Here is a 21,310-nt window from a genome sequence, read left to right on the forward strand (position 1 = left end):
TGTACAAATCAATTATTTATATTTGTTTTTCCCATGAGGCGACTTGATTTCCACTTCTAGCCATGAGGAAATCGTTTTGAGGAACATAAGTGCAAGGGAGAGCAGAGGAGAGCTCTTTTCTGTAGCACTTAGGTGAAAAGGAATGTTTACACATGTGGATATGTTTGTGCAATCCACGTGTGGGTTTGTTTGCGCAATCAGTTTTTCCATCTTCATCTGTAAGAACTCATGTATTTGTTTGGCTCAGTTAACTTTCAGCATACTACTAAAAATTCCAGGGAGAAAATGGTGCAAGAGCAGATCTCATTTTTTTCCTGGCCTCCAGCGTGTCAATTGCATTGTAAGACTGGTCTATATGCTGGATAGGAGAACACCATCTGTGTCTGACCTTCTGTTATTACAAATAGTGTGAAAAGGCTGAGTAATATTTTATATATATATATATATATGTATATATATATATGTATACAGGTTCTTCTCCAAAAATTAGCATATTGTGCTAAAGTTCATTATTTTCCATAATGTAATGATAAAAATTAAACTTTCATATATTTTAGATTCATTGCACACCAACTGAAATATTTCAGGTCTTTTATTGTTTTAATACTGATGATTTTGGCATACAGCTCATGAAAACCCAAAATTCATATCTCAAAAAATTAGCATATTTCATCCGACCAATAAAAGAAAAGTGTTTTTAATACAAAAAAAAGTCAACCTTCAAATAATTATGTTCAGTTAGGCACTCAATACTTGGTCGGGAATCCTTTTGCAGAAATGACTGTTTCAGTGTGGCGTGGCATGGAGGCAGTAAGCCTGCGGCACTGCTGAGGTGTTATGGAGGCCCTGGATTCTTCGATAGCAGGCTTAAGCTCATCCAGATTGTTGGGTCTTGCGTCTCTCAACTTTCTCTTCACAATATCCCACAGATTCTCTATGGGGTTCAGGTCAGGAGAATTGGCAGGCCAATTGAGCACAGTAATACCATGGTCAGTAAACCATTTACCAGTGGTTTTGGCACTGTGAGCAGGTGCCAGGTCATGCTTAAAAATGAAATCTTCATCTCCATAAAGCTTTTCAGCAGATGGAAGCATGAAGTGCTCCAAAATCTCCTAATAGCTAGCTGCATTGACCCTGCCCTTGATAAAACACAGTGGACCAACACCAGCAGCTGACATGGCACCCCAGACCATCACTGACTGTGGGTACTTGACACTGAACTTAAGGCATTTTGGCATTTCCTTCTCCCCAGTCTTCTTCCAGACTCTGGCACCTTGATTTCCGAATGACGTGCAAAATTCGCTTTCATCCGAAAAAAGTACTTTGGACCACTAAGCAACAGTCCAGTGCTGCTTCTCTGTAGCCCAGATCAGGGGCTTCTGCCACTGTTTCTGGTTCACAAGTGGCTTGACCTGGGGAATGCGGCACCTGTAGCCCATTTCCTGCACACGTCTGTGCACAGTGGCTCTGGATGTTTCTACTCCAGACTCAGTCCACTGCTTCCGCAGGTCCCCCATGGTCTGGAATCGGTCCTTCTCCACAATCTTCCTCAGGGTCCGATCACCTCTTCTCGTTGTGGAGTGTTTTCTGCCACATTTTTTCCTTCCCACAGACTTCCCACTGAGGTGCCTTGATACAGCACTCTGGGAACAGCCTATTTGTTCATAAACTTCTTTCTGTGTCTTACCCTCTTGCTTGAGGGTGTCAATGATGGCCTTCTGGACAGCAGTCAGGTCGGCAGTCTTACCCATGATTACGGTTTTGAGTAATGAACCAGGCTGGGAGTTTTTAAAAGCCTCGGGATTCTTTTGCAGGTGTTTAGAGTTAATTAGTTGATTCAGATGATTAGGTTAATAGCTCGTTTAGAGAACCTTTTCATGATATGCTAATTTTTTGAGATAAGAATTTGGGGTTTTCATGAGCTGTTTGCCAAAATCATCAGTATTAAACCAATAAAAGACCTGAAATATTTCAGTTGGTGTGCAATGAATCTAAAATATATGAAAGTTAAATTTTTAACATTACATTATGGAAAATAATGAACTTTAGCACAATATGCAATTTTTTTGAGAAGAACCTGTATATGGCTGTGTTCACACTATGTTTTAATGATACGGTCATTTGAGCTGACCGGAGTATGATAGTGACTCTGGGCGGCTCATTTTTGCCCCATATCCAATTTTCTGACCAGACCAAAAACAGCGGTATAAAACGGTTTTAGGTCCGGTCACACGTGGCAAAAATTGAAGAAAAGAAAAAAAAACTGTCTAATGCCCCATACATGTGAACTTAGCCTAACATCACTCATGTAGTAAGGAGAAGTCATTGAAGACTTTCAAGTGTTTGTTTTTGTACTAAATTCTACATTACTAAGGGTAAAGAAGTGGGACTTCCACTAGTACCAATTTTTGGTCCTAAATGTTTCTTCCAGGAAGAAACAAATGTCTTTGGTACCAGTCACTCTCCCTGCTAATTTCTTTATTCTTGGATGGTTTACTTGTAGACTTGAAAGTAAACACCACCGTATGCTAACCGCAGGTATGGAGGAATTATGAGGGTAGCAGTACTGATCGCTCGGACTGTAGAGTGGATTTTCTAAATTACATATGCCTTACTTTTTTCTTTGTTCTCGCAAATACAGGAAACACCATAAAGAGTTTCAGTATTTAATTATTGGTTGAAGTGATTAAAGCTATTAGATCTTGTATTACATTGACCAGCAGCGATGTTGTGTAGGATCTGCTGAGAATTTAAAGGGGCTTGGTCAAGCAGCAGTGGGGCTGCCTGGCCCCTCGGTCATTCACCCTTTGGGCTTGGTGTCACAGCAGTGGTGGTTGCCACCCAACACTATGCCAGTGTTGGTTTAGGGAACCACTCTTATCAGGTGGCCTTGACGTGGCGAGAGGAATTACACATTTTGATCAAAAGGTACACTAGCAACCTGTTAGTTTCTAAAATTCTGCTGAGAAGGAATAAGATCATAGGATTGATGTGGGGCCATGCCTGTTTAACTATTTTTTTTTCTCCTTAAGATATTAACAAATCCTGTGTAGTCAAAAGTTGCATTCCTACTTCTTTCTATTTTCCCAGTTTTTTTTTGTCCACTACCAAATACATGTTTGCTTGTACACATATGCACAGTGGGTAAATTTTTCATTTCCTTCAGTTTTTTTACATAAAATTTCCAAAACTTGAATAGCTTCAACATATTTTGAGGTTTTTATGTGTACAGCTTTTCTGAGAAAAGGTGCAGTATTCTACTGTAGTTACACTAGACTTCACAACAAAGTGACAAATAACTGAGGAGGCTTGTCACTTCTAACTGTTGCAGACCATTATTTCTGTATGTGAACATTTTGTACACGGTGTAGCATCTACTGAATAGGAAACTGATTTGCTAAAGACTCTGGATATAAGATAAAAAGGCTTAGTGACTTAAATTATACCTTATGTGTGGTGTGTCGAGACTTTAAAGCTGTTCACAATTCATTCTTTAACCTTTTCTTTTATGTATTGATAATCCATTTTAGACTAAACGCTAATTTATTTTAGGCTGTAATGTTTTAGTGGGATTGCCTAAGATTAACACATACAGTATGAACAAATGTATGATGGTGAATAATAAACAGATCAGTGTTTATTACTGTTAGGGCCCATGCACACTACTAGAGATGAGCAAACTTCCAGTAATTCGATTTGTCACAAACTTCTCGGCTTGGCAGTTGCTGACTTTAGCCTGCATAAATTAGTTCATCTTTCAGGTGCTCCGGTGGGCTGGAAAATGTGGATACAGTCCTAGAAGAGAGTCTCCTAGGACTGTATCCACCTTTTCCAGCCCACCAGAGCACCTGAAAGCTGCACTAATTTATGCAGGCTAAAGTCAGCAACTGCCAAGCCGAGAAGTTTGTGACAAATCGAATTACTGGAAGTTCGCTCATCTCTACACAATACGGATATCCCGCTCAGAATATCTGAGCTGAATCCAGTTGCAGAAAGAAGAATTTTATTGATCTCAATTGAAAGGTCCGTACCTGATCTGGAATCCTCTGGAAGAATTAACATGGCGGAATCTGCCCGGAAAAGCCTATTAGTCAATGAGACTTTGAATTGCAGGGCTTAATTTTGCAAAATTAACCCCAATTCCTGTGAATTTATTTCTAAGTGTATGCAAATCCCCCCCCCCCCCCCAAATCCAAAGGAGAAAAACTCTTGATCCCACCTAAAAATATGTCTAATATTTGGTTATAAGGTACCCCCCACTCCCTGCAGTTCTATGCCTGGCCACTTCATTGCCCCACTGAAATACAGTCATGGCCGTAAATGTTGGCACCCCTGAAATTTTTCAAGAAAAGGATTGCAGTAACACGTTTATTCCCTTTTGTGTGTATTGGAGCTAAACCAAAAAGGGGAGGGAAAAAAGAAAATTGGACTTAACCTCTTAAGGACCCAGGACGTACGGGGACGTCCCCGCACCCTGGGCCTTAAGGACCCAGGACGTCCCCGTACGTCCTGGCGTTTTCCGGTCTCTGCCGCTCGCCGGGCAGAGATCGGAACTGGATGCCTGCTGAAATCCTTCAGCAGGCATCCAGGGCAAACGCCGAGCGGGGCCATGTAGGCCCCCCATGTCGGCGATCGCCGCAAATCGCAAGGGAAATCGCCCTTGCGATCTGCGGCGATACCGGGCTGATCGGGTCTCTGGGACCCGACCGCCCGGTAATTTCGCATGATCCCGGCTGTCACTGACAGCCAGGACCATGCTAACGTATAGGAGCGAGGTGGCAAGCCTGCCACCTCCTCCTATACCCTGCGATCTGTCGGTTAGTTAACCGACCAATCGCAGGAGGGGGGGGGGGGGGGTGGTTACTTCCTCCCGTCCTGCCCGGCCCCTGAAAGTCCGGAGAGGACGGGAGGAAGACCGGAGGACGCGGCGGGGGACGGGGGAGTGCTGGGGACCGGCCCCGATACTTACCTCGTCCCTGAAGACCCGGATCCAGACGAGGAAGATGGCGGCGGCGGCGACAGGTGAGTTGATCTTCAGCCGCGGTCGGGCCCTTTACAGCAATGCACGTCGCCGTAAAGCGACATGCATTGCTGTAATAGGACCCTGTAAACTACAACTCCCAGCATGCCCAGACAGCCCTTGGCGTCTGGGCATGCTGGGAGTTGCAGTTTTGCAACATCTGGAGGTCCACAGTTTTTGGACCACTGTGCCCTTCTAGATGTTGCAAAACTGCACATCCTCAGCATGCCCTTACTGTCCAGGCATGCTGGGAGTTGTAGTGCTGTAACATCTGGCCCTTCAGATGTTGCAGAACTACAACTCCCAGCATGCCTGGACAGTTTTGGCATACTGGGGGTTGTAGTTTTGCAACATCTGGAAGGGCACAGATTGGGAACCACTGTATTAGTGGTCTGCAAACTAGTCCTCCAGATGTTGCAAAACTACAACTCCAAGCATGCTGGGAGTTGTAGTTCGGCAACATCTGGCTCTAAAGATGTTGCCGAACTACTACTCCCAGCATGCCTGAGAATGTTTGGGAGTTGTGGTTTTGCAACAGCTGGAGGCACACTGGTTGGGAAACATTGTTTCCTAACTCAGTGTTTCCCAACCCGTGTGCCTCCAGCTGTTGCAAAACCACAACTCCCAAACATTCTCAGGCATGCTGGGAGTAGTAGTTTTGCAACAGCTGAAGGTCCCCCCTGTGAATGTACAGGGTACACTCACATGGGCAGGCAACTTACAGTGAGTATCGGGCTGCAAGTTTGCAATGCAGCAAATTTTGCGCGGCAGCTCAAACTGGCTGTAACCCCCCCTGCCCGTGCGACTGTACCCTAAAAACACTACACTACACTACCACAAAATAAAATAAAAAGTAAAAAACACTACATATACACATACCCCTACACAGCCCCCCTCCCTCCCAAATAAAAATGAAAAACGCCTGGTACGCCACTCTTTCCAAAATGGAGCCTCCAGCTGTTGCAAAACAACAACTCCCAGTATTGCCGGACAGCCGTTGACTGTCCAGGCATGCTGGGAGTTTTGCAACAGCTGGAGGCACCCTGTTTGGGAATCACTGGCGTAGAATACCCCTATGTCCACCCCTATGCAAATCCCTAATTCAGGCCTCAAATGCGCAGGGCGCTCTCACTTTGGAGCCCTGTCGTATTTCAAGGCAACAGTTTAGGGTCACATATGGGGTATCTCCGTACTCGGGAGAAATTGCCTAACAAATCTTGGGGGTCTTTTTCTCCTTTCACCCCTTATGAAAAGGTGAAGTTGGGGTCTACACCAGCATGTTAGTGTAAAAAAAATAAATTTTTTACACTAACATGCTGGTGTTGCCCTATACTTTTCATTTTGACAAGAGGTAAAGGGGAAAAAAGCCCCCCAAAATTTGTAACGCAATTTCTCCCGAGTACAGAGATACCCCATATGTGGGCGCAAAGTGCTCTGGGGGCGCACAACAAGGCCCAGAAGGGAGAGTGCGCCATGTACATTTGAGGTGATTTGCACAGGGGTGGCTGATTGTTACAGCGGTTTTGACAAACGCAAAAAAAACAAAACCCCACATGTGACCCCATTTCGGAAACTACACCCCTCACGGAATGTAATGAGGGGTGCAGTGAGAATTTACACCCCACTGGTGTCTGACAGATCTTTGGAAGAGTGGGCTGTGCAAATTAAAAATGTTGTACAGCCCACTGTTCCAAAGATATGACAGACACCAGTGGGGGGTAAATGCTCACTTTATGCCTTCTTACGTTCCTCAAGGGGTCTAGTTTCCAAAATTGTATGCCATGTGGGGGTTATTTTGCTGTCCTGGCACCATATGGGCTTCCTAAATGCGACATGCCCCCCGAGCAAAATTTGCTCTCAAAAAGCCAAATATGACTCCTTCTCTTCTGAGCATTGTAGTTCGCCCGTAGTGCACTTCAGGTCAACTTTTGGGGTACCTCCATACTCAGAAGAGAAGGGGTTACAAATATTGGGGGGTATTTTCTGCTATTAACCCTTGCAAAAATGTGAAATTTGGGGGGGAAACACACCTTTTAGTGATTTTTTTTATTTTTTTTTTTTACGTATGCAAAAGTCGTTAAACCCCTGTGGGGTATTAAGGCTCACTTTATTTCTTGTTACGTTCCCCGAGGGGTCTAGTTTCCAAAATGGTATGCCATGTGTTTTTTTTTTGCTGTCCTGGCACCATAGGGGCTTCCTAAATGCGACATGCCCCCGAGCAAAATTTGCTCTCAAAAAGCCAAATATGACTCCTTCTCTTCTGAGCATTGTAGTTCACCCATAGTACACCTCAGGTCAACTTATGGGGTACCTTCATACTCAGAACAGATGGGGTTACAATGTTTGGGGGGTATTTTCTGCTATTAACCCTTGCAAAAATGTGAAATTTGGGGGGAAACACACATTTTAGTGAAATTTTATTTTTATTTTTTTACATATGCAAAAGTCGTGAAACACCTGTGGGGTATTACGGCTCACTTTATTCCTTGTTACGTACCTCAAGGGGTCTAATTTCCAAAATGGTATGCCATGTGGGGGATTTTTGCTGTTCTGGCACCATAGGGGCTTCCTAAATGCAACATGCCCCCCAAAAACCATTTAAAAAAAACGTACTCTCCAAAATCCCCTTGTCGCTCCTTCGCTTCTGAGCCCTCTATTGCGCCCGCCGAACACTTTACATAGACATATGAGGTATGTGGTTACTCGAGAGAAATTGGGCTACAAATATAAGTATACATTTTCTCCCTTTTCCCCTTGTAAAAATTCAAAAATTGGGTCTACAAGAACATGCGAGTGTAAAAAATGGAGATTGTGAATTTTGTCCTTCACTTTGCTGCTATTCCTGTGAAACACCTAAAGGGTTAAAACGCGGACTGAATGTCATTTTGAATACTTTGGGGGGTGCAGTTTTTATAATGGGGTCATTTGTGGGGTATTTATAAAATGAAGACCCTTCAAATCCACTTCAAACCTGAACTGGTCCATGAAAAATTGTGAGTTTGGAAATTTTGTGAAAAATTGGAAAATTGCTGCTGAACTTTGAAGCCTTCTGGTGTCTTCCAAAAGTAAAAACACGTCAATTTTATGATGCAAACATAAAGTAGACATATTGTATATGTGAATAAAAAAATAAATTATTTGGAATATCCATTTTCCTTACAAGCAGAGAGCTTCAAAGTTAGAAAAATGCAAAATTTTCAAATTTTTCATAAAATTTGGGGATTTTTCACCAAGAAAGGATGCAAGTTACCACAAAATTTTACCACTATGTTAAAGTAGAATATGTCACGAAAAAACAATCTCGGAATCAGAATGATAACTAAAAGCATCCCAGAGTTATTAATGTTTAAAGTGACAGTGGTCAGATGTGCAAAAAAAGGCCGGGTCCTGAGGTGTAAAATGGCTGGGTCCTTAAGGGGTTAAAGGGGTATTCCAGGCAAAACTTTTTTATATATATATATCAACTGGCTCCGGAAAGTTAAACAGATTTGTAAATTACTTCTATTAAAAAATCTTAATCCTTCCAATAGTTATTAGCTTCTGAAGTTTTCTAACTGCTCAATGATGATGTCACGTCCCGGGAGCTGTGCATGATGGGAGAATATCCCCATAGGAACTGCACAGCTCCCGGGACGTGAGTCATCAGAAAGCAGTTAGACAGAAAAAAACAACTCAGAAACTAATAACTATTGGAAGGATTAAGATTTTTTAATAGAAGTAGAATAGAAACCACTTTAATATACTAGCATAGGGGGATATGTATGGATAATGTCTGCAGAGTGCTATACCTCACACCCTAATCTTTTTCAGACAAGGAAGGAAACATTGCTCATAATTTAACTCGATATATTGTTTGGACACAGTACTACAACCCCTCCATTTAAAGTGCCAGTGAATTTGTTGATGCTATGTAAAGATGAATATTGTTATAGTCTCTACGAAGTGACAAAGTACAGTTCCTTTACCCTAAAGACTCATTCCTATCAGGGATGATCCCTACCAAGTCTTCAGTTCTTATTACTTCTGCGTTGGCGGATCAGTTGGGGGCTTCCATTGCAGATTGTTTTAAATAACTGGACAAAAAAAAATAACAACAATACAGTAAAGTTGAGCAAAATGACACCATGCCAGGAACTTACTGACATTAATTGAGGCCACCTATTCCGCTGTTTGGTTCTTCTGCTCCCAGATAGAGGTGGTGAGTGGGGAAAACAGATCTCCTGACGCATGTGTGAACATAGCCCTATTTGCCTTCATAGTTTTGTAACCTGCCTTGTCTAGGACTTTAGTCTATAAGATGGCTGTGCTGACCTTTCCCAAGTTTACACATCACATATAAAAAATGATCTGCAAAAACTCAAACTTATTCATTTTCCAAAATGAACATACTTTCAGACTTTGTACAGATGGCAAGGTTCTAAATGATTAAACTTCACTTCTACCCAAACAGAAGGACATTTCAATATTTATTCACCATCTGAATGTTCATCCATCTGATACGATACAGGAAAAGATTTTGTACCAAGTAAACATTTTTCCGATTGTCAAGAAAATCATAATGACCAAGCTTTTTACATTAGTGAATTATTTGAATGACTGTCAAATAAAGTAGAATCATCTGGCTTCTACCTCTGTAACCACCTTTGCGTATTAAAGATGGTCACTTTTGTCTCTTAGCTATAACTAGCAGTCCATTTTGGATAAACATTGATAGTAATAACAAGTGCGAAAATACTTTTCACGTTCACCATTTTAAAAAACGTAACCTAAGCCCTAATGTTACACATTTTGTTTGTGCTTTATATCTATAGTCATGGACAGACACATTTTTTATGGAAAGTGTTTTTGTGTTTTCTTTCTCCAGAAACGCTGACAAACAGTGATGAATCTCCAGTGATAGCCTCGGCAAAAATGAGCCAGCGGCAGGGTAAAGATGCATATCTATCTCCAACCAAAGACCTGGTCCAGGCTACACTAAGCCCCGGCATCATCCAGAGTCATGGTAAGAATTGCCGTTCTTAATTCTGCTGTAGATTCTTCTGTGGTGCACTGGATCTTAAACTGAATCTTGGCCCTCCTTTAATAACCTTGAATTTATGTTTGCTCTATAGCGTATGACTCTTATTTTTAGATAAGTTCAGGAAATGGCAGATATGATTTGTAGTGATGCCACAGAATGTGCTGCAGTTCAGTACGTGCCCTTTGATATCAAGGAATCATTTACAATTGCTGTTTATTTAGGTAATTCAGCCAAATTTTAATCTTGTAAAAATAGTGACAAATTTCTGTTTATTTATACTATAAATAGGTTCAACACATATTTTATACATGTATACATTGCATTGTATACATAGAAAAACTCGAATAATATGGCCTTGGGACAGGGTGGAGTATTAGCAGAGATTTAAAGAAAAAAAATCAAAAATTTGTTGTCACATCCTCTTTAAAATTCCTTTACATATCATTTTCAATTACAGCCCATTCATGTCACATGGTGGCTGTACATTTTCAGGATACCAGCCGAATGGTGTGCTGTACTCCAGGAGATAGATTTACTTTAATGGTCCAATTGTTGTCCATTATGACTAGTTCTATTTGATTTTACCTTGTGGGATTTTATGGCATGGTAGACTACTTCTTTGAGTTCTGAAAAAAGGATATATAGATTATACATTAGGGTGACTCATTTTTATTTTTTTCTGATCAAATCATAATACCCAGCAAAACGGCATGTGTATATAAATGTTTTTTTCCGGTCGAACGATATTTTCTGTCTTCACTACAGGCTTCATCTTTTACATGGGAAATGTACCTTAAATTGTGCTGAGGATCTTTTTTATGCAGTTCCTCGCCCACTTGATGTAGAGTATCAAGTGACCCAGAGCCCACCACGTGGAGGTGGCTGCATTTCGGTCTCTTCCCAATTCCTATGAGTATTTAGTGAACGACCACCCAGACACTGCATCTTCAAGCAGGGAAAGCTTGAGAAGGGGACTGTGATGCTAACCTCTGGATTATTCTAGGTAATCATTGTGTAATCCTTAGCTTCAAAATTGAGAGTAAGGAACAATTCAAGGCACATTTTCCACGTGAAGCATGAAACTCATAGTGGACAACATTTGGCATGTCAGTTGCCACCTTTTGCTGCACATTAGGCTTCAATCTGAAAAAAAAGTTGAAAAACAAGCCTCCCTAGTATACATTGGCATAGCTTCTTGCTAACCTATACCACCGATGTACAGCCCAAACATGATGTGAGTGAGGTTTTATGACACTCACTTTAAATATTTGTCTTTTCCAGAACATTTATTTCTATCTGTTGGACCCTAAAAAATTAGACAGACAGGCCCTTCTAGGGTGATAAGATACAGAAATTAGGCTTGGATTTATTAGTACTGTAAGCTAGTTTTCTTCCATATGAAAGTCACACGTATTTGTGCAAGCAGCGTTTTGACAAATGTTTGTCACTCTCTACGCTTTTATGCCACTGACAACACACTTTTAAAAAGTGGGCAGACTCAGCAATAGGGGAGTGACTACATGGTCTGGGAAATTTAAACTAATTTATGCCATAAATTAGCATAAGTTATGTCAGAAATCTACTTTAGTTTATGAATTTCGGAATCTGGCACACACACAGTGCAGAGATGCTCCAAATTTGTTAAGGGGCTCATGTCTTAGTCTATCTAGTGCATTTTATTTCACTGTATATTCAATTGAGCCTTTCATGTAAACCGCTGGTCTTAATAAATTCCCACCACTGTGTATTTTTACATTTATGCCCTGCTTTTCTTTTTTCCACTATGGCACTTTAAAGAAACTTAAAGGGGCTGTAGATAATTGTAAACCTTGCTGCTTCTATCCAAAAACAGCACCATACCTGTCCACCGGTTGTGTGTAATTTTGCAACTCAGCTCTGTTTACTGTTGAGATGAGCTGCAATACCAGACACAACCCATGAACACTATGGGGGTATTCATAAAGAGTGGTGTAGGTGAATGTCTTTTTACACCATTAATGTGGAGGAAACTGTGTACCTGCACCAGATTTATTACATGGTGCAGGGCAAGTGATAAATGTTGTGCTGATCACATTTCTTACTTCAGTACACCACTTTGTATGGTGCCCCTCTACGACTTTTTGTCCCGTGCGACAAAATATGCAACTTTTTTATAATGCTGTCAACAGTCAGTTTTGTAAGCAAAGTTAGGGCTGATGTAGAAGCGCCTAACTTTGCGCAGTTGCGACAAAAGGTGCGACAAACTGAAAAGTCTCATATCTTGAATTCCTTACCACTGCATGATATAAACTGAAATCATGACTTGGTATGTTCTTTTAGAAAAACCTTCTAAAGCAAAGGTCGCAATGAAAAGTCTCAAAACAGAATCTGAGACAAACTGTGAGATAAATGTACACCACAAAACCAGGGTAAAACCAACAATAAATCCCCCTTATGTAACTTTGTAATACTTGTACATTATTTGACCAAGAAATGTTGTTGTTTTTTTCCCCTAAAAGTGGGATGTCGGCATTGGCTTCCTAGGTTCTGCTTAGCATCATCAATTATACTATTTTATACATGAACACAACAATGTCTCTAATGTTTTTTTATTAAAGGGGTTATCCACCATAAGGTGATTTTAGTACGTACCTGGCAGACAGTAATGGACATGCTTAGGAAGGATCTGTGCTTTTCTTGGGGCTAAATGGCTATGTTGTGAGATTACTATAACACTGTGGACTGGTGGTTTTTTTAACTGGTATTTCCTGTTTCAGTTTTCTTCTTTGCTTACAAATCCCATATTTCCATTTTCCTCCCTCCCACACATTAGCCACCCCACCCATTATAACATAAATGAGCTGCATCCATTTAAAAGACCTGTGGTTTTCAATGAGGGTGCCTACAGCTGTTTCATTAGTTGCAGATTGATCCCTCTCCCACCAAGCGATCGCTCCACCCATTGAAGCAGACAGGCTCCCTGACATCAGCTAACTAGTGAGTCAGGTCTCGGCTGCATTGCAACCTGGGAAAAATCTGAGACAACAGTCATTTTGTATGCTGTTAAAAATAAATATTAGGGTGAAAATAACAGAAGAATTGTGAGAAAACTGTCACACACAGGTACAGACACTATATTATGAACTACACTAACTTTACAGCCACTGTAGCATAGTAAAATATAAAAAAAAAAATCCTGGAATACCCCTTTAAATTAGTCATTATGGAAATCATTTGCAATGTTTCCTATGAAAACACAGATTTCACTGCATCACTGTCTTGGCTCAAAAAACTTATTTTGTTATTGCTGTATGTAAATTTTAACCAATATTGTTTTTTTTTTTTTTGTTTTTTTTTTATTCTGTGACCTTTCCTGCAATTACCCAGCGTGTGGTAATGCATGCGTATGTTCTTTATCAGTTTCAATGTACAATACTGCTTTGTTTATTTTTCCATGGTTTTCAGCATTTTTGAGTCATTCTTATTCACAATTTTAAGTGTATTTCTACCTTTTACATGATGTTCTGTATCTATTAGCATATTTTTAGAATCCAGTCATTTCTTAGTCGTTGGTACTCTGTTCTGATCTGTTGGCTGCGGTGTGGGTGGTAACAATATGTGCACTTGTCATGCTTCTATTTCAGTGCTGTTAATAATTTAGTAGATTATATTTATCTTTTTGTAACGTACTAATCCAGTATTGTGTTTTGCTGATTAAGGAAAGCTGTTGGAAAATATATATTGTGCTAAGGGATTCTACAGGTTTTCCAAGTTTTCTATATGAAAAACTGAAAAAAATTATGTGATTGCAGTTTATATATATATATATATATATATATATATATATATATATATATATACACACACACACACATACACACACACACACACACACACACACACACACACGGGTCAAGTCCTGGGAAAAAAAGTGAGGGACCCAAGATTTCCACATAAATGGGTACTAGACATCTTATACCCTATCTAAAGGAAAGGGGATAAGATGTCTGATCCTGGGGGTCCCACCACTGGGGACCCCCACATTCTCCCTGCTGCACCCGGTGTTCGTTTAGAGCGTTGGGTGCAGCACTGAAGGCTCGTGACGTCGCGACCCTTCAATGCAAGTCTATGGGAGGGGTCGTGACGGCTGTCATGCCCCCTCCCATAGACCTGCATTGAGGGGGCACTACCGTGATATCACAAGCCTCTGCCCCACATCACCAGTCATCCAGCATGGAGCGAAGCTCGCTCCGTGCACCGGATGTCTGGGGTGCCGCAGCTGAGTTTGCGGGGTCCCCAGCAGCAAGACCTCTGCAATCAGACATCTTATCCCCTATACTTAGGATAGGGGATAAGATGTCTAGGGGTGGAGTACCCCTTTAAGGGCTGGTCCTACAGGACCTCTGCTAATGGGAACTGTGTTTCTGCTGCAGAAAAAGTGCAGGAACTCCGTTCCCATGAGTTCCTGCAGGACTTGAGCCATATATATATATATATATATATATATATATATATATATGTATATATGTATATATATATACGCACACATACAGACTTCCCAAAAATGTATTCTTGGTAACAGCATTCTAAACCTATTTCCAATAAAAAAAATTTTTTTTCCAGTTTTACTAGTCTAGTGGGGAAGTCATTGGGGGAAAATGCCATACTTAGAGCATGCTATGGTTTAATATAAAAATACCACTGGTCCTAAAAAAATAAAAATACTAATAGGCAAGAAAAAACACCACAGGCAACAGCAAAAAAAAAAAAATATAGAGTTTTGGGCCAAGAAAAAGAAAAGCATACAGTGCTTAAAAATCCTTTGTGAAGAAAGCCTTATTCTGGCATAATTCTTTAAAAATGTGAACAGGTTTAAGCAAGGAAAGGAAATCTTTGCTAGGCAAAGAAGTGGTCTTTGCTCCTTGGTATTTTTATTGTTCCAGAAATGTGGTGTGTAACCTACACCAGTACCTACATATGACAAAGGCATGGCATCTACATAAAATGGCCATGCTCTATGTGTTGTGTTAACCAGTGCTGCGTAGTGTTTTAACTGTACACAGACACCCCTAGGTCAGCAGACTGTAAGGTTCAACTAGTCTGAGGTCAGGTCTTTTTTAAAAGGTTTTTTTTTTTCCCTTCGAGGAATCTGTGGACTTGTTGATGTAATCCTGGAATCCCCATTATTTTGCCATGAGAAGGGCCCATCAATTTCTGTTCATGGTCTTTGTATATTTTACCTGCCATCCCTATTTGGCATGCAGTATTTTATCATTTGCTTTAGAGAAGCACTCCAGGAATTTTTTAGTTCGTTTAAAAAGTGCAGCATATGTTAGTATGAGGGAGTGATGGAGAGGTTCTTGTTTATATTATGTACTTACTTTTTTTTTTTTTAGCTGACGCAGCAGGCATGAGACTGGCTACATTTTTTTTTTGCAATTCCTTCCCTGAAGGGATTCTGTAATGCAGCCTACATTTCCCACAAATCCTCTGACTTTGGGTGGGTTGTTTGATCACTGCAGCTGTTTGTCTAATCAAGCTGATAGTGGTGGAACTCATTAGGTTATTAACTCATAACTAGGTTTGTGTCAGTTTACACTGTGCAGTTTTGATGCATTTTGTTATTCGAAGTGCATTTTTAAAAAGTACCTGTCACCAAATAAACTGTTCTCAACTACCTCAGGCTATGTGTTCCCTAACTACTCCTAACACCCTCCTGCCATTAAAAACTTCAGAGCTTTAAAAAGCTGTGTATCATACCTTTCTTCTTACTGGCATAGTGCAATCAAGCTCAGTGCAGAGAAACACTTCCTGAGTTGTTTGGACTCCTGCCAGGCCAGGAAGAGACCGAACTAGCTGTATTAATTGTGTCAGGGAACAAAACAGAGCCACCTAGTGGCCGTTATTTATATAACATTTTAAACATATTTATGTTGATAATTTTAAAGCAAAAGAAAAGTTTTATTTGGTGACAGGTACTCTTTTAAGAGAAATATTGCCATGTGTTAAAGGAGTACTCTAGTGCAGAGTATTCCTGCTCCGTCCTGCCTGGGCTGCAAAAGAAATGAAAATAAACCATCTCTCACCTTACTGGGTTCCCGCGGAGCACCACTACAGCTGATCGGTCCTCTGGTCCATCTTCTTCATACTTCCGTGTGAACGAAGCGTCACATGGCGCTCAGCCTATTATGGGCCGAGGCAGAATATCGCAGCGGCCGGCGATAGGCTCAGCGCCATGTGATGCTTCGTTCACACGGAAGTATGAAGAAGATGGACCAGAGGACCGATCAGCTGTAGTGGCGCTCTGCGGCAACCCAGGAAGGTGAGAGATGGTTTATTTTCATTTTTTTGCAGCCCAGGCAGGACAGAGCAAGAATACTCTGCATCAGAGTACTCCTTTAAGCGAGTAAGGTGTTTATGAAGGATTTGAAGTCTAGGCTGTGTTTGTATATTGTTTTTCTACTGAATTTCATGTTTGCGGTTTTCCTGTTGCGGTTTTCCAAAATTATGGCAAACTGACACATGTTTACCATAATTTGCTGAAAAGTATCACCATTTGATGTTGTGAAATCACAGCAATAACAGTCAGAACCCAAGACTGACATATAAAGAACTGTGATTTTCTGTGTGACAGACTTGTGATCACATGACAAAGTTAAAATAATAATAAAACACACAGATTGAGCTGCACTGGAATAACACAAATGACAAGGTATGACTAGTGATGGTAAGTGTGCATGAAATGGTACAAAAAAGTACTTTAATCATGAAGATCAAAACATTTTATTTATCATGTTTGTTTTACTGTGTTGTTCTCCTGCACACTTCTTAATTTCATCATAGTACCTCCAAGTCTAAAATAATACCTTAAGACTATAGCATGTTAACCATGTCTGTACCCTCTAGAGACATAGTGGCCTCCCCTGGAGTACATGTACCACAGGTTGAATTCATAGGTTGCTGACGATTACTTAAATAAGGACTGTTGGTTTTTCTACCATATTATTACATGTTTGTACAGCGTGTTGTTTACAGAACATTTCAAGCGTCTTTTTACCTATGATAGAACTTTCCACTTGCCATACTGGTTTGTTAGCTTTTCAGTTCAGTTTATACTATTAGGGCGAGGGGTGTGATCATGCATTGCCGAGCTAAAAATGCCAGTCTAATATTGGCATTTCCATTAAGGGAAACTTTACATTTGGAGATATTGCTGACATTTCTAAATGGGGCATGCGCCAATCTATGTGCATGTTGTAGAAATAACCTCATTCATATTCAAAACCCCTATGAGAAGATCAAGTTGTCTTCTGGGGTGGTCATCTCAAAGTAGATGGCCAGTATATACACTGCTCAAAAAATATAAAGGGAACATTTAAACAACGCCAATCACACTCACACTGTCCACTCAGGAAGCAACACTGATTGACAATCAATTCCACATGCTGTTGTGCAAATGGAACAGACAACAGGTAGAAATTATAAGCAATTAGCAAGCCCCCCCCCCCCCCCAATAAAAGAGTGGTTCTGCAGGTGGTGACCACAGACCACTTCTCAGTTCCTATGCTTCCTGGATGATGTTTTGGTCACTTTTAAATGCTGGCGGTGCTTTCATTCTAGTGGTGTAAGTCTGGAGAGGAAAAAATGGCAGAGCTCCTCATGGGACAAGTATCGTTTGATACACAGTGTGTTATCAAGCAAGTGGTGTGCAGTGGGTGTTAGTGAACCACTCACCTTGCTTAGTTGTGTATGAAGACACAACTACAAATGCGCTTGGGTGATCATGCAGGTGGTGCAGCCTCCTGGTCCCGGATCTAGGAGTGCTCCTGGCCGGTAGGTACAGTGGTAAATATGAGAGTAAAAATTTTCCAGGTTTTCGGCGCAATCCACCAAGGATGGGTCAGAGTTTCTTCAAAGGAATTTTATTTGCCAAAGAAACAACGCGTTTCAGAGCTTTGGAGCTCCTTCGTCAGGTAAACATGGCAGTATCACTGCCATGTTTACCTGACGGAGCTCCAAAGCTCTGAAATGCGTTGTTTCTTTGGCAAATAAAATTCCTTTGAAGAAACTCTGACCCATCCTTGGTGAATTGCGCCGAAAACCTGGAAAATTTTTACTCTCATATTCATTCTAGTGGTAGCATGAGACGCAGTCTACAACCCACACAAGTGGCTCAGGTAGTGCAGCTCATCCAGGATGGCACATCAATGCGAGCTGTGGCAAGAAGGTTTGCTGTGTCTGTCAGCGTAGTGTCCAGAGCATGGAGGTGCTACCCGGAGATGTGGAGGAGGCCGTAGGAGGGCAATAACCCAGCAGCAGGAACGCTACCTCCGCCTTTGTTCAAGGAGGAGCAGGAGGAGCACTGCCAGAGCCCTGCAAAATGACCTCCAGCAGGCCACAAATGTGCATGTGTCCACTCAAACGGTCAGAAACAGACTCCATGAGGGCCCGACGTCCACAGGTGGGGGTTGTGCTTACAGCCAAACACCATGCAGGACATTTGGAATTTGCCAGAGAACACCAAGATTGGAAAATTTGCCACTGGCACCCTGTGATCTTCACAGAAGAAAGCAAGTTCACACTGAGCACATGTGAAAGACACCGTGGAGAATGTTCTGCTGCCTGCAACATCTGCCAGCATGACCGGTTTTGACTGTGGGTCAGTAATGGTGTGGGTGGCATTTCTTTGGGGGGGGGGGGGGCCGCACAGCCCTCCATGTGCTTGCCAGAGGTAGCCTGACTGCCCTTAGGTACCGAAATGAGATCCTCAGACCCCTTGTGAGACCATATACTGGTGCGGTTGACCCTGGGTTCCTCCTGATGCAAGACAATGCTAGACCTCATGTGGCTGGAGTGTGTCAGCAGTTCCTGCAAGAGGAAGGCATTAATGCTATGGACTGGCCTTCCTGTTCCCCAGACCTGAATCCGATTGAGCACATCTGGGACATTCTGTCTCGTTCCATCCACCAAAGCTACGTTGCACCACAGACTGTCCAGGAGGTGGCGGCCGCCACCTCATCAGGAGCATGCCCAAGCATTGTAGGGAGGTCATACGGGCACGTGGAGGCCACACACACTACTGAGCCTCATTTTGACTTGTTTTAAGGACATTACATCAAAGTTGGATCGGCCTGTAGTGTGGTTTTCCGCTTTGATTTTGAGTGTTACTCCATATCCAGACCTCCATGGGTTGATAAATTGTGTGTGATTTTGTTGTCAGCACATTGAACTATGTAAAGACGAAAGTATTTCATACGATTAGTTCATTCATTCAGATCTAGGATGTGTTATCTTAGTGTTCCCTTTATTTTTTTGAGCTGTGTATAATATATGGAGAAATAAAAAAACAGTCTTAGGAATTCTGCTCTGGATAGGGGGGTGGTATTCTCACAGAGGTGGTCCTATGGAGAAGTTTTAGTTGCACAAATTTTTGCGATCAATCTGCCACGTGTGAAATGCTCTAACACTTAATCTTTTTAGGAATAGCATTTAGGGGATTCACATCAATTCTTTTATAATTTTAGAATTGCCCATGTAGTCTGTTGTAAGGACAGAATGTATATTGTATATATTGCGTTGTGTACATTGCATTTCCTAAAATTGTGTAACTTAGTTATCAGAATATTCACACTTGTAAAGAAAAATGTATCTACAGAAGACTGCATAAGTTATTCTACAGCATCTAAAGGGTCCTCACGGAAAGCAGTGTCATATACAGACAAACAGTTTTCGGTAGTTTGTTTCCCTTAGTTGTAGGGAACCTACATCCAAAGTCGGCCTTGTCAGAAAAGTCATGGCTGCCGATGATTAACACATGTCCCGCTAAGCACAGTAATGTCAGTCAGTGCTAAGTAGGCGGGCACTCTTCTCTCACAGCGAGCTGCTTGCTTTTGCCTGTAGGTTCTCCTAACCTACTGTACATACATTATAGCATTGGAAACACTCTGATTACAGAAACTTCTCCTTTATCGCAGAGGGCAGCGTGACAGGTTCCCATAAAGCATAGTTAACATTTTTTTTTTTATATATGTATGAATTCCCATCTGTTTCATGGTGGTTTCGAGTTTTTATGATACAAGGACATGAAACATAAGAGAAAGCTGTAATGATAAAATTGACTTATCCTTAGCTTCCTGTGTGGAAACAGTTACAGTTCCTTTCTTGTTTGTAGAAGGCTGTCTTCATTATGAAATACTGTAACTGAAATACTTGTTTATGCATTGCATAAGGACTGTAGAACAAGAAATGTATTGTGTTCCATCGAAAAATGCTTTCACACATGCCTGGCAGCAATATTTATACATTAATTTTATTTAAGGAAAGGACCAACTTGGCTACACATTAGCCAATAAAAAACATTGCATTAGCCACAATTTCCTTATTTATATGTTTTCAACGAGGATTTCAATAATGGGCCTAGAAAGTGCCAGATGTGAGGATATGTGTCCACGTAAGTTCTAATGGGGCAAAATATTTCTGCCGAGGAGCTGACTCAAAAAGTAACATTTGTAGTAATTCCATAGCTCAATCTACATGTTAGATTTAGGGTACCTTCACATGTACATTATCTGCTGCATACAGCGAATATAGTAGATTACTGCACCAAAGGCCAGAGACTCAGAATCTTGATGGGATGGGACTTTATTAGCTCACCAGTGTGCAACGTTTCGGCAACAATCTTCCTTTCTCAAGCAACAAACTGGCAACAAACTGTCTTTCTCAAGTTTGGTGCCGAAACGTTACACAATGGGGAGCTAATAAAGTCACATCCCATCAAGATTCTGAGTCTCCGGCCTTTGGTGCTGTAATCTACTATACTTGCTGTATAGTTTTTTCTGGATGATTACAGGCACAGCTGTGAAGTTCAGTGCTGTTTCTTCATCTTGTGCATCTGCTGCATATTTTCTGCTGCTGATATTTCTACCCATTGACTTCATGGGTGCCCTCCGCGGCAGATTTTCGGCAGAAAATCTGCCGCTGTCTGTTGACAGCCCACCCACATTCAAACTCTCAGCGGAATCATGCTGCGAGTTTGCAATTAAAGCCACCCATGTGCACCCATAAATGGCTATTCAAGCACATTAGACAGCATTGTCAGCCATAAAGCTCATTTTTTATTAATGGGGATATCAGGGATACTTAACAGTGGTTAACACATAACAAACAATTTATGCTCCTCTAAACTCTCTTAATCTCCATTCCAACACTTAAGATAAACACACACATAAAACCCTCAGGCAGTGACAAGTTGAGCAGGCACTTCCTTGTGTTGGGAGGAGACCAGAAAGCGG

The 21,310-nt window shown here is 41.3% G+C and overlaps 1 protein-coding gene across 5 annotated transcripts in view; it reads left to right on the forward strand.

The window, feature by feature from the left end:
* The window catches only part of OSBPL8 (oxysterol binding protein like 8), a 228,010-nt gene that overhangs the window by 122,773 nt on the left and 83,927 nt on the right, over positions 1-21,310 (forward strand). For all 5 annotated transcript variants that reach the window (XM_056574070.1, XM_056574073.1, XM_056574071.1 and 2 more), the window contains one exon: positions 9,885-10,022. In XM_056574070.1, the coding sequence (XP_056430045.1) occupies positions 9,885-10,022 (138 nt within the window). The remainder of the gene's footprint in view (positions 1-9,884; positions 10,023-21,310) is intronic.

This window comes from Hyla sarda, chromosome 4 (genome assembly GCF_029499605.1).
Source record: "Hyla sarda isolate aHylSar1 chromosome 4, aHylSar1.hap1, whole genome shotgun sequence".
Taxonomy (NCBI): Eukaryota; Metazoa; Chordata; class Amphibia; order Anura; family Hylidae; genus Hyla; species Hyla sarda.